This window comes from Myotis davidii, unplaced genomic scaffold, assembly GCF_000327345.1.
Source record: "Myotis davidii unplaced genomic scaffold, ASM32734v1 scaffold265, whole genome shotgun sequence".
NCBI lineage: Eukaryota > Metazoa > Chordata > Mammalia > Chiroptera > Vespertilionidae > Myotis > Myotis davidii.
The window spans coordinates 2,238,112-2,250,803 of record NW_006296627.1 but is presented as its reverse complement, the minus strand read 5'-3'; the positions used below and the strand labels follow the sequence as shown (position 1 = coordinate 2,250,803).

At 45.8% G+C, this 12,692-nt stretch overlaps 1 protein-coding gene across 1 annotated transcript in view; it reads right to left on the bottom strand.

Moving 5' to 3' along the window:
• Positions 1-10,011: 10,011 nt before the first annotated feature.
• Positions 10,012-12,692, bottom strand: part of EXT2 (exostosin glycosyltransferase 2) — a 119,103-nt gene continuing 116,422 nt past the window's right edge. The window contains exon 13 of the mRNA XM_006772243.2: positions 10,012-10,851. Coding sequence (XP_006772306.1) covers positions 10,713-10,851 — 139 coding nt within the window. The 3' untranslated portion in view covers positions 10,012-10,712. The remainder of the gene's footprint in view (positions 10,852-12,692) is intronic.

Genomic DNA, 12,692 nt, shown 5'->3' with positions numbered 1-12,692 from the left:
GATTCAGGCCCATAACAAAACTGAGAAATTCTGAAAGATGACAGATTTTAACCACCACTTAAAAAATAATCATCAGTATTGAGGTATAATTTACATAACATTAAACGCACCAATTTTAAGTTTAGAGTTGGATGAGTTTAGACAGGTGTATATGCACATGTAACCATCACCTCCATAAAAATGTGGAACATCCCCCTCATCCCCAAAAGTACCCTGTGCCTCATCCCAGTCGATCCCTGGCCCCAAGCAACTGCTGATCTACTTTCTGAGACTCTAGTTTGCCTGTTGTAAAACTTCATCCGAGTGGAATCTATTTTCGTAAGAGTACATGTGTAGGTCCATACAGTATGTCCTCTCTTGTACCTGCCTCCTTTTGCTCACCTATGTTGGAAACTCACCCATGTCGTGTGTCTCAGTAGTTGGTTATTTTTATTGCTTATTTATATTCCATTGAGTGGATGTACCACTATTTGTCTATCCATTTATCTGTTGAACATTTGAGTTGTTTCCAGTTTTTGGCTGTTATGAATAAAGCTGCGTTGAAGGGGTATTGAATTTTGTCAATGGCCTTTTCTAGATATATTGAAATAATCATATGGTTAGTCTCCTTTATTCTGCTAACACTGAATTACACTGATTGATTTTCAAATGTTAGACCAACCTTGTATTCTGTAGCAATGTGGTACCACCCTTTCCATATATTGGTGGATTCGGTTTGCTAATATTTTGTTAAGGATTTTGCATTTATGTTCAGGAGGGTCTGCAGTTTTCTTTTGTTGTGATGTTTTTGTCTGACTTTAGTATCAGGGTAATAATGACCACATCAAATGAGTTGGGACATATTTCTTTCTCTCCAATTTTCTGAAGAGTTTGTATAACATTGGTATTATATCTCCCTTAATGGTTGAATAGAATTTGCTAGTGAAGCTATATGACTTGGCTTTCTTTGCGAAAAGTCTTAAATTATAGACTTGATTGCTTTAACAGATACAGGGCTATTCAGATTTTGTTTCTTCTTGTGTCTTCAAGAATTGTGTCCATTTCTCCTATGTTGTAGAATTTACTAGTATAAATTGTTCATATTTATTCCCCTTTTCGTATTTGTGGAATCTGTACCAATGTCCTGTCTGTGATTCCCAATACTCATAATTTATATCTTTTCTCTTTTGCCCCTTAAGTCTAGAGCAAGCATGTCAAACTCGCGGCCCAAGGGCTGCATGCAGCCCACAACAAATATTTTTGCGGTCCACCCAATATAACAATAACTGTATGAGCAGTTATTTATGATTATGAAAGGAAATGAGTTTCCTGTCAGATCCAGAATTACTGACATTCACCTTGAGTCACTGGGACCTTTCAGTCCGCAGGCCGACGCTCTATCCACTGAGCCAAACCGGTTTCGGCTAAACCTACGTTTTGATGAAAATTGAAGCTTTTGAATTTTTGTGGCCCACATAAACTTAAACTGTGTTTATTTGGCCCGTGTCAGCCTTTGAGTTTGACATGCCTCGTCTGCAGTGTTGGCGAAACTATGACATGCGTGTCAGAGGTGACACGTGAACTCATTTTTTTGGTTGATTTTTCTTTGTTAAATGGCACTTAAATATGTAAAATAAATATCAAGAATATAAATCTTTGTCTTACTATGGTTGCAAATATCAAAGAATTTCTATATGAGACACGGCACCAGGGTTAAGTTAGGGTTTTTCAAAATGCTGACACGCCGAGCTCAAAAGGTTCGCCATCACTGGTCTAGAGTATTTATTGATCTTTTCAAAGAACGAGTTTTTGTTTGATTTTTCTCCCTGTCCCTTTTCTATTCCATTTATGTCCACTCTTATTTGTATTCTTTGTATCTTCTACTTATTTTGGATTTAATTTGCTCAAGTTTAAGGTAGAAGCTGAAATCACTGAGTTTAGTTCTTTCTTCACTTCTAATTAAGCACTTCAAGCTACACATCTCCAAGTACTCCATCCCACACATTTAAATACATTGCATTTTCATTTCAATCGGTGCAAAATATTTTGTAATTTCTTTTGTGTCTTTAATAACCCATGTACTATTTAGAAATGTTACTTAATTTCCAATATTTGGAATTTCCCCAGATATCTGTTATTGATTTCTGATTGAATGCCATTGTGATCAGAGCGCATTCTTGTGTTTTCATTTCCTCTAAAACTATTGAGACTTATGCTGATGTGGATGTCTTTAGAGTGTTTTCCTTGTAGGTCACATATAACTGCTCTTGCTGTTTAATTCAGAATAATAAAATGAAAATATTTTTCTAGTATTCCGTCTCCAGTATCGTCTTATTAGCTATGCCTTTTAAAAAAATGTTTAGTGTCTATTTTACAGATATCTTCCCAACTCACTGGCAACTCCTCAGGCTTCCTTTCTCTTTCTTCCTTTTCATCTCTGCTTGTAAATGACAGAGTAGGCCCAATAATCAGGCCCAGTCCCTCTTCTCTTCTCCACTCAGACTCTCTGGGTAATCTAATCTAGTCCTGTGATTCTATATCCCACCTACATTTCCAGTCTTAACTTTTACTGTGAGCTCTAGATATGTTTAAATTACTCTACCCCTTACATATTCAGTAGACACCTCAAACCTAGCATGTCTAAAGTAGAGGTCTTGATCTTCCCTGCCCTCATCCCTGCCAGTCTGCTATATTTCAGTGAATGGGATCACTCAGTTAGCTGTGAATCCTCTATAGTTTTAAACTATATTCATCAGCAAACCCAATAGATTCTACTCCCAGTGTAACTTCTCACCGCCTCTGCTGCTACCATCCTCGGCCACCACTGTCTCTTAGATTCCCTGAAATAGCCTCCTGATTCCCCTCCTCTCATTCTTACTCCTCACAGCCTATTCTCTACACAGTGGCTGAAATGATCTTTTTAAAAAAAAAAAAAAAAACAATCAGATGTCATTCCTTTGCTTAAGACCTTTCAGCGTCTTTCCATCTCACTCACAATAAAAATCTAGAAGCCTCTGGCTACACAATCCTAATGCAATTTGGTCTTGGCCTACTTTTCTGCCACCATCTTTACCAGGCTCTCCACACTCAGTACACTCAGTACACTCATCCACACAGGGGTTCTTGCTGTTCTGAAAACAATCTGAGCATGTGCCTGCCCAAAGGCCTTCATGCTAGCTCTTCCCTCTGCCTGGAATCCTCATGATCCACTCTAACATTAGATCTGTGCTGAAATGTCACTTCTGGCCGGCCCATCCGAAATACCTCCTCCTGCCCAAGTCAACACCTGCCTCCCCTCACTCTGCTTCACCTTCTCTGTGGCGGCGATTACCCTTTGAAGTTATAGTCACTTGTTTTGCTTGTCTTCCTTCTTAGAATGTATATTTGATGAGAGCAAGTACTTTGTTTTGTTCAATGCAATATCCTCACACTAAGAACCATATCTGGCATACAGTAAGTGCTCCATAAATATTTATTAAGTGAATCCATCACATCAGGTTTTGTGAGTCAACAGACTAAAATTTTCACGAGTGAAAATTTACTTTCGATTGGTCCCTTCTCTAAGCGATCTAAATCTGGTTGTTCATGTTACTTCTCTTCATTAATAGACTTCAGGCTCAGGTTGTGTCCACAAAGATTTCGCTACTGAGTGACTTACCAGGCCAACCCATCCTGAGAATATAATGATCCCTAGCCCAAGTTCAAATAGACAACGAATGCTGTGTCCAGCTCAGTCTCACTGGACACTCCCAATGTGTCCCCAAAGCCTGGAGAAGCCAGAAATCACTCAGTAGGAAGTCCTAATTTGGAGCATTTTCCAATGTCCAGACTTCCACACAGTATATAACACATGGCACTGGGCAGCCAGATGCTTCCCTTTCCTCCCAAGGTTGTGTTAGGTCACCTTCTCCATTCAGGTGGTGTAGCCATAGGACCAAAGGAGCATCTATCTGTTATTAATGGATATGCCCCCTTGAGACTTCTAAAAAAGGGCCAAGGTACAACTGGCAACTGGAAGTTGCTATGAGAGAGGGGAAAAAATCCTTGTATCTTTCAGGCATTGGAGAAGGTGGAGTTAATGGAGTCCTCATTTGCCCAAGTTGTCAGTATACCAAACCAACCTGGTAACAAGAACAAGCCTCAAGGCTGTTGGGAGAGAAATTATTGGGACTACCTCCAGAAAACCAGGACAGAGATGGGGTGCAGGGTAGGCAGAAGGAAGGAGGTGAAGGCAAGCCCCTCAGGATCTACTAGAGAAAGGCTATTGGAAATCTTATAGGCGCTGCTGCCACCAATGCACAATTTTTGTTAATTACCTCAATTGTGGCTGTTATCCCCTTAATGAGAAACACAACTTCACTTCTAAGCAGGCACTGAGGCTGGAAGAAAGCTGAAACCTGAAAATCAGCAGATCCAGGACTGCATACAGCCCTTACTATTGAAATTAAGCCACATCCAAAACATAGGGGAGGACTCCAAATAGCTTCAGACAGCAGCCAGCCAGGCAGGGCCCTCACCAGGCACCGGATGGACGCTCTCCTGACTCGTCAAGAGGCCTAAATCCCAAGTTCTCATTTCAATAACATAAGAAAATAAACATGGGCTTATTTATAGCACAGGAAAGGGACTGGGGCAAAAGAACTGCTCGTTCGGTAATCCACCCTGACGGGGCCAGATAGGATCCAGACCCCCACGCTCTCTGGTAACAGAAATCGGGGCCGGAAGAGGGCTGGCTGCCAGCATCATCAGGTACAATCTGGTAAAGGTCCCGGCTAAGAGACGGAGAAGCGATCTGATACGTCATCCCATCTCATCAACCAGATCGAAGTGCTCTTGCTGTGTCCAATTTCTGGTTGAGGAAACTAAGGCCCTGAGTGGACTCTCTCAAGGCCAGGGAAGGGCAAGGGTACAACTCAAGGGCAGGTGCTATGAGAAGAGGAAATTAAAAAATCCTTGAGCCTAGCTGGTTTGGCTCAGTAGATACAGCATTGGTCCGTGGACTAAAGGGTCTCGGGTTCAAGTCAAGGGTATGTGCCTTGGTTGCAGGCTCATCCCAGGCCCCGTCAGAGTGCGTGCGGAAGGCAACCAATTAATGTGTCTCTCTCACATCGATGTTTCTCTCTGTCTCTCCCTGCCTTCCACTCTCTCTAAAAAAGTGGAAAAAAATATCCTCAGGTGAGGATTACCAACAAAAAACTAATTTTAAAATAAAAAAAAACACATTTCTTCTTTAAAAAAATGAAAAATCCTTAATCCTCCAGGCACCAAAGGAGATGGTTTTAATACTCATGTACAGTGGGACTAAAACGTATGTGTGTAGAGTCCTCAACCACTAACAGGCTCACATCATCCTACAGAACTCAAGAGCTGTGCTAGAGTCAGAGCTCCTTGCGATCAGCAGTCTTGTTCAATCCTACCTCCTAGATCTAGGAGAGAGCCTGGCCCAGAGTCTATGGTGATGAATGACTGAATAAATGCTCTTATCTCACCTGGATCAGTACCTAGTTGGCTGTTCTTCAGCTCTGATGACCAAAAAACCAGACATCCGTTGAGCATATCCTTGGGTTTAGGAGCTAATGCTGTTATGTTGGCAGCTACATAAAAGCCCAAGTAGATATGCCAATGATCCTTGACTTACAGTGGGGTTACGTCCTGATAAATGTGGGAAATTGAAAGTACGGTAAGTTGAAAATGCATTTAAATCATATAGCGTAGTGACTGACTATCAGAGCTTAGCTTTGCCTACCTTACAGGTGCTCAGAGCACTTACAATATAGCCTGCGTAGGGCAAAATCAACTTGCTGCTGCCCAGCATCACAAGGGAGTATCATACCACATATTGCGAGCCCGGGAGAAGATCAAAATTCAAGACGTGAACTATGGTTTCTACTGAGTGGGTATATACTCCACACCAGGTGAAGTTGAAAAATCATAGGTCAAAGACTGTATTCTGAAGGTGCGGCTCTGTGAACTGGCCGGGGGCCTGGGTCTGAGATGACAGTTCCAGTCCCTGCTCCTCGGGCAGCTCTCACCCTCTGCAGCTCCTGAGGTTGTAGACAAACTGGTGCTTTGCTGAGGAAACATCCAGCAGGCACAGCTGCCTGGTACCTCTCAAAAACCACCTACATCTTTCCCTTCCCTGTCTTCTACCCGAAAGCCTGTGCCCTCAGGGGAACGGGAAGAAATGCAATCTGAGGCCCAACCAGTTGGGAGAAGAAAGGAAAAAGCTCTCTCCCCAAAAGGTTGTAAACTAGGAAAAAACAAAAATGGCAAAGATGATAGTTGGTCACCCTTTTCTTTTTATTTTTAAAATATATTTTTATTGATTTTAGAGAGGAAGGGAGGGAGAGAGCGAGAGAGAGAGAGAGAGAAAGAGAGAGAGAGAGAGCGAGAGAGAGAGAGAGAGAAAGAGAGAGAGAGAGAGCGAGAGAGAGAGAGAGAGAAACATCAACGATGAGAGAATAATGGATCGGCTGCCTCCTGCATGTCCCACATTGGGGATCGAGCCTACAAACCCTGGCATGTGCCCTGACTGGGAACTGAACCAGGACCTCCTGGTTCATAGGTTGACGTTCAACCACTGAGCCATGCTGACCAGACAGTCACCCTTTTCTTGAAAGGAAGCTTGGAAAGCTGGGAGAGGGGTCAAACTCTCCTGTCACCTTCCCTGGGTTGCCAGGAGGTGAGCCTGACATTAAAATTCCATGGCCCAAAGCTGCCCATGCAGACCCACACACCCTCCTGGGCACCTGGATGTCACAAAGCCTGAAGCTGGGAGTCCCCGAGAGTCCACTAACGGAGGTGGAGGAGAGACTGTGAGTTGCGCTGTCCTAGAGAGAGAGGGGAATCCTAGACTGAGAGTGGAGTTTGCCTGCCTACTTCCCACTGCCGGGAGCAGCCCAGGAAGCCTGTCAGATGCTCAGACTAGGCACAGTTGGCCTAAAGGGGCCAGAAGCGATCCTGGACGTTACTCAGGAGAAAAGGTGAGGATCAAACGCTGGCCTGGGACGGGAGCCCGGGGCCTGGAACAGGGCTCTGGGCGAGGTGAGCAGACAGGCCCGCAGTCTCACTGCCTCGGGCCCGCGGTGGAAGCCCTGACCACAGTGGAAAGCTCGAGGGCTTCCACAGCCTTCCTGGACGGCAGCTGCCTGCCAGCCTCAGCGCTGCTGCCAGCACTGCGCCTCCCTCGGGACGTGGCTGGGAGAGGGAGCTCTGTCCTGGCCTCTGCGCCAGGGCTGCTTGGGGAACTGCCCGCCGAGCGTCTTTCGCTGCAGCAGATTACCTCAGCCAAGGGAAATGGAAAAAGCAGCCTACTCAAAAAGCAGCCACCGTCCCGAAGCTAAAGAAACCCCCGGGCTCAGAATGGGTGGTTGATGGGAAACTTCCAACACCCCAAACCTCTCTTCTCGCAGCTGGTTCCCACGATCTCCCAGCTGCAGCGACAGGGCCAGTCTCACCGGAACGAAACACCCCCAAGCCGCGTCTCCGCTCGATCTACCTCTGCATTCTACCTTGGCTGAGCGCCATCAAAGCGCCTGGAATTTTAACCCAGCAGTCATGTCTTTCGAACTTGTGGCTAGAAACCAACTAGCTCTCAATGGTAGGAACACTCCACACTCCAACCAGAGACCACCGTCCCAGGAAGCGGCTGAAATCATGGTGCATTAGCAACTCCTTCTGCGAATGAGACCAAGAGGCAGCTGCCCTCTTCCTGCTCCCAGTCCTGGTCAGCACAGGCCAGGAGGATGATCATGCTCCCAAAGGCAGCAGAGAAACAGGCCCCTAAGAACCACAGGTTTGAAGCCCAGCAGGAAGCATGCAGGCTGTGGCGCAGAAGCCAGAGCAGCCCGTTTTGAACGTCATGACACAGTACCAAGAGGAGACAGCGTGGCATCGTGTACAGGAAAGAACCAGACATTCTGAGAACAAAAATATGTATTTTCCCAGAAATGGAGGTTCCTGTCAACATGCGTGTGAGGTTTGGTAAAATACATGAGTAAGAAACATTAACACTTATCTAACATTCGCCAGTGAAAACGTGCTCCCAACCTTGTTCTCCAAGCCGGCTCTCCGAGGGGCAAAGGCAGTGGCCGAGGGCACACGTGGGCCGGGGCCAGCTCAGGCTTATCTTCTGTATAGGCCGGGAGGATGCACTTTCTTAAAAAAGATTTCTTAATCTAAAACCAGCTGCTGCCTGCTGTAGGCCAGGACATGACATTTTAATCAGCATTATTGCTCTGCTTCTGAAACCAGGCCCCATGGCATCCAAGGGCAGATGATCCCGACCCGGGCTCACGGGTGAGGCTTGCTGGTGAGCAGCTCAGAAATCCGCTCTGAGGGGGTGGAGCTGGCTCTGCTGAGTCCCTGAATCATGGTCACCGCCTGTTTGCCTGTCCTGAGTTTCCTGTGACCTGGACAACCTGTCTAGTCGCAGGAGAGAGCCTTTGAGGTTAGTTTCAAGTGCCTAGGATATAATACTCATTCTGTAATACACATCCTTTTATGCTGTGTTGTAAGGCCTAACCCCGTTACTTCTGAGAGTAGTGAGGTACCTTAAATGGGGGTTTAACACCCTTAGAAGGCCAGTGACTCCTACGAAGGTGATAAAATCACACTAACACAGCTCCCTGGGGCTCCCATGACCTCAGCTTAAAGAGTTCCTCTTCCAAAATCGCAGGGCTAACAAGGTTTGACAAAAAAGAAAAAATGTACCCATGGGGAGGGAGCCTGGATGAGAAACCCACCGCGGAGGCAGTGCATTCGGTGATGAGAAAAAGGGCAGACGCTTGGAGGAGCGGGACGAGAGCCGGACACAGGCAGATGGACCAGACGCGACGTTAGCACAGTTCTCGCCTTTAGCAGGGACGTGGTGTGAGGCTCCCCGCCTCTACCTGCCCCGAACTTGAAGGTACTCACTGTGTCAGCTCCTAGCATCTGGGTGACAAAAGACATCACTTTCTCTTGGTTTTTATCATGCCATCTCCAGTATTAGGAATATGAGACCAAAATGCCTTCCATGCACCCTACTGACTGGTATGTAATGAATCAAAAGTATGCATTAAGCAAGCCCTAGCCACAGCCTCTGCCTCTGCGCTCATCCCTTCCACCTGTGAGAGTCCACGACTCTTTCACTCCTTCACATGCAAGACAAAGCTCTCTCGACTTCCACTTCCAATTTTACTTCTGAAATTTCTCCCATCTCTTGAAAGTCTGTCCGAACACTCGTGAAGGGACTCGTGAAAACAACCAGGTTACACGACAGCGTAATCACCACTCACCTCTGTGTCACTCAACAGAACAGTGAGATGTATTAGTGACTTCGACTGGCACACAACCAGGCTTCAGTAATTATATCCATATTCCAGGCAAATTGTTATATATTTTGTGTTCTGGGGACATATGTTATGGCTAAAGCCCAAACTGTGGCTAATCTTAATATTAGAGCCAGATAAATCTGTTTCGAATCCATAACATCTAACATTTGCCAGAGTAGATTTGTTCATCAACTGGGCTTAAAGAGGTATAATTCACACATGTGCAGTATTACTAAATGCTGAAATTTAATGATTTAAATATACCAGCAACCATTGCAAAGCAGTTGTTACAGCAGCATTTAACATTAGCCAGAACCTCCCTGGCTAATGTTACATTTATACCAAGAGAATGAGGGAAGTTTGGCATCCCCTAGGGGTGGGGTCGCAACTCCCTCAACTTTCACAGTATGGTACTTGCTGGAGCAACTCAGTGCACGGCTAGTAGAGGCCCCTGTTTTTCCCTGAGAAAACCTACAAAAGACTGATTGAACCTAATAAGGGAAAAAACAAAACCAAACCTTTGGAGGTTTGGGAGACATCTTCTCTTACAGTGTTTAGTTTGGGGATCTTACTCTGCTCGGTACACATGGCACCACGTATTTCTCCTGGCTGTGTCTTCCCAGACATGGACGTAGACCGGAGTTAGGAGAAGACGCAGTTAAACACAAAAGAAGAAAGATGCTCCTTAGACCACCGATAATCAATGCGTTAGACAGAGTAGAAAAAGGAATAAAAATTATTTTAATCACATTAAAAAGCCAAATCAAACAGGAATAGTTATGGTGCTTATAAGATCCCCGCTCGGCAGCTGATGCTCTTCTGTTCGCGAGTCCAGCACCCCAGGGCCAGGCACACAGGGTGGGGCAAGAGTAGGTCTGCAGTTGTGAGTACGTGAAACAGTTTATTCTTGTACTTTATTAATTATTGTATTATTTTCCATTCGAACAACTGTAAACCAACTTTTGTCCACCCTGTATATCAAATCCCACTACGATGTCTGGATTTTGCACCGAATTCCGGGCTTGGCTTTTCCGCCAAAAAACTCACTGATCTGAAGTGACTGAAAGTGAGATAGGGTATCTTTTCCACGATTCCGAGGATCTAAAGTGGGCTGGTTGGCTCTCTCCTCAGCAGTCTTCAGTCAGCGAAGTCCTTTCGGGTGGTTCTGTAGGAACTGGAGACCAAGGAGCCTGAGCTGGACCTGAACCGCATCTTCAAAGAAAAGCCACTGGAAACCATGGAAACAGGAACAGAGGGTGCCCCTCAATGCGCAGGCATCCTCCTGCACTTCCTGTTCTTAAGGAAGCGGGTCAGTATGTCAATCTTCCACTCTGACGTCCCCCCTGCTATCAGAAATGCTGGGGGGCGTGTTCTCTCCCTTGGTCCAAGCTTAGTGTTCAGACCCCCGCCTGTGGCGGGTTATAAGCTGCCGATGTTGGGGAAGCTCTTCAGTTTCTCAGGAAAGTCGTCTTTGTACAGGACAGGGTCGGCTCGGTGCTCCACCACCTTGAGAGGCATTGTCCCAAAGACAGAAGCAAACTTGTTGATGCACTCAGACCTGTGGGGTTCGGGCAGCAGGAGGGCAGGTGAGCAGATGAGAGAGATGGGGGTGGGGGAAAAAGAGAAAATATTCAAGAGGCTGAGAGACGATAGCAAAATACATAATTTTCAACATCAACAGAAGAAATCCAAGGAGGCCCAGCCTGCTCCCAGGTTCGAAAGAGGTTGGAGGGGGGTGGATACAGTGATGTGGCTGTGCTCTATCAGCTCCGAAGAGAAAGTGAGCAGGGAATGCTGTCTGGAGGGCCTGCAGAGGTCAGACTATCTCTTCCCCTCCCCCTACATTCCAGTCATTCTTCCAGATCAGCACCAGCGGGCCTCAAACCAAGGTGGATTAGCTGCCAGCAATCTTAACCCCATCTCTGCCAGCTAAAGAGAAGGCAACCAGTGGAGAGGAAAAAGCCACTCGGATCTGAGCTCACTGAAGTTTAACAGGCAGAGAGGAGCAACAGAAGGCAAAAGAAGCTAATGGGAACGGTGAACCTCAATTTCAAACAATAAACACTTTACTCATTCAACCATCACTGGCTGAAGGCTCTAAGTGGCAATCTCTGGGAATTACCAGTCAAATTCCACAAGCTGAAGTTCCCACAGAACAGCTTCCATGATGGGAGCCACAGCCATGTGAGAACCAGCGGCCCACAGCCCACTGGGTGACAGGACAGCCCAGCCCTGGAGGAGGGGAGTCAATTTCCTCATCACCCCCTCCCCCTCCCCCGCAGCCTGGCGAGCAACCTCCTAGGAGGTGAGTGGGTCAGGCAGGCTGGCAGGAGGGGGGGGGGGAAGGTTCTGGCCCATCAGGCCAACTGAGTGTGACAGCTGGCAATGAGGACACTTCAGCCTCAGACCAGGGGGAATAACAAGCCTGTAAAAACCGCTTTTGAAGTTGAGGGGAGCTCCAAGATGGATTTCAGAAAGGTCAACATGCTCTCTCCTCAGTTAGGCCCCTGGCACCTGGGAGCTACAAGAACAAACTAATCAGAGGCAGGACCATTACAAGAACGGGCTAAATTTCAGGACACAGACCAGGAGTCTCTTCTGTCCTCAGAGGTACTGTCAGATTTATTTCAAAGTATTTTAATCAATAAGTTTTTATTGGAGCACTCTGAGCTTTAGGAAGAAATCAATTAATAAAGAAGCCCGTCGTTATCAATTCTTTTCACTTGGTCATTATGTTTCTAGAAAAATGTGTTACTACTACATTTGAGCTCTTCTAACTAATAACATCACCGTGTCCACCAGCACCACAAGTCAACAACCAATACTTACTGTGTTAAAAGTGCTTTCATATAGCCCAGCTGGCATGGCTCAGTGGTTGAGCATCAACCTATGAACCAGGAGGTCACAGTTCAACTCCCGGTCAGGGTACATGCCCAGGTTGTAGGGGGCAGGCAGGAGGCAGCCAATCAATGATTCTCTCTCATCAATGATGTTTCTATCTCTCTCTCCCTCCCAGCTGGTTTGTTGCCAAAGATGCTTTCTAGCCATTCCCAAAGTTATCCATAATTGAGGGGCTAGAGTATCCCTGAAAATGGCCTTTTCCCCCAATCTGTTCAACATTTGTCTGTTACCTCTGTTTATGCCTATAGTAGATTTGTTTATGCCTATACCAGTTTCTCATCTTACTTCCAAAGAGAAACGTGACACATCCTTTAATACCAGTAGAGGTATGTTATACCAAGATGCTTCTCAATATATTCTGTTAGACCTATAATTTGCTCATTTGAGCAATATTAACTTATGAATAAGATAAGTCATGTCCTTGTTCAGAGCTTTTATTACTTCCCACATATTTCCGTTTATTCCAATTCCCACCTCCATCACCATCATCCTGCTGCA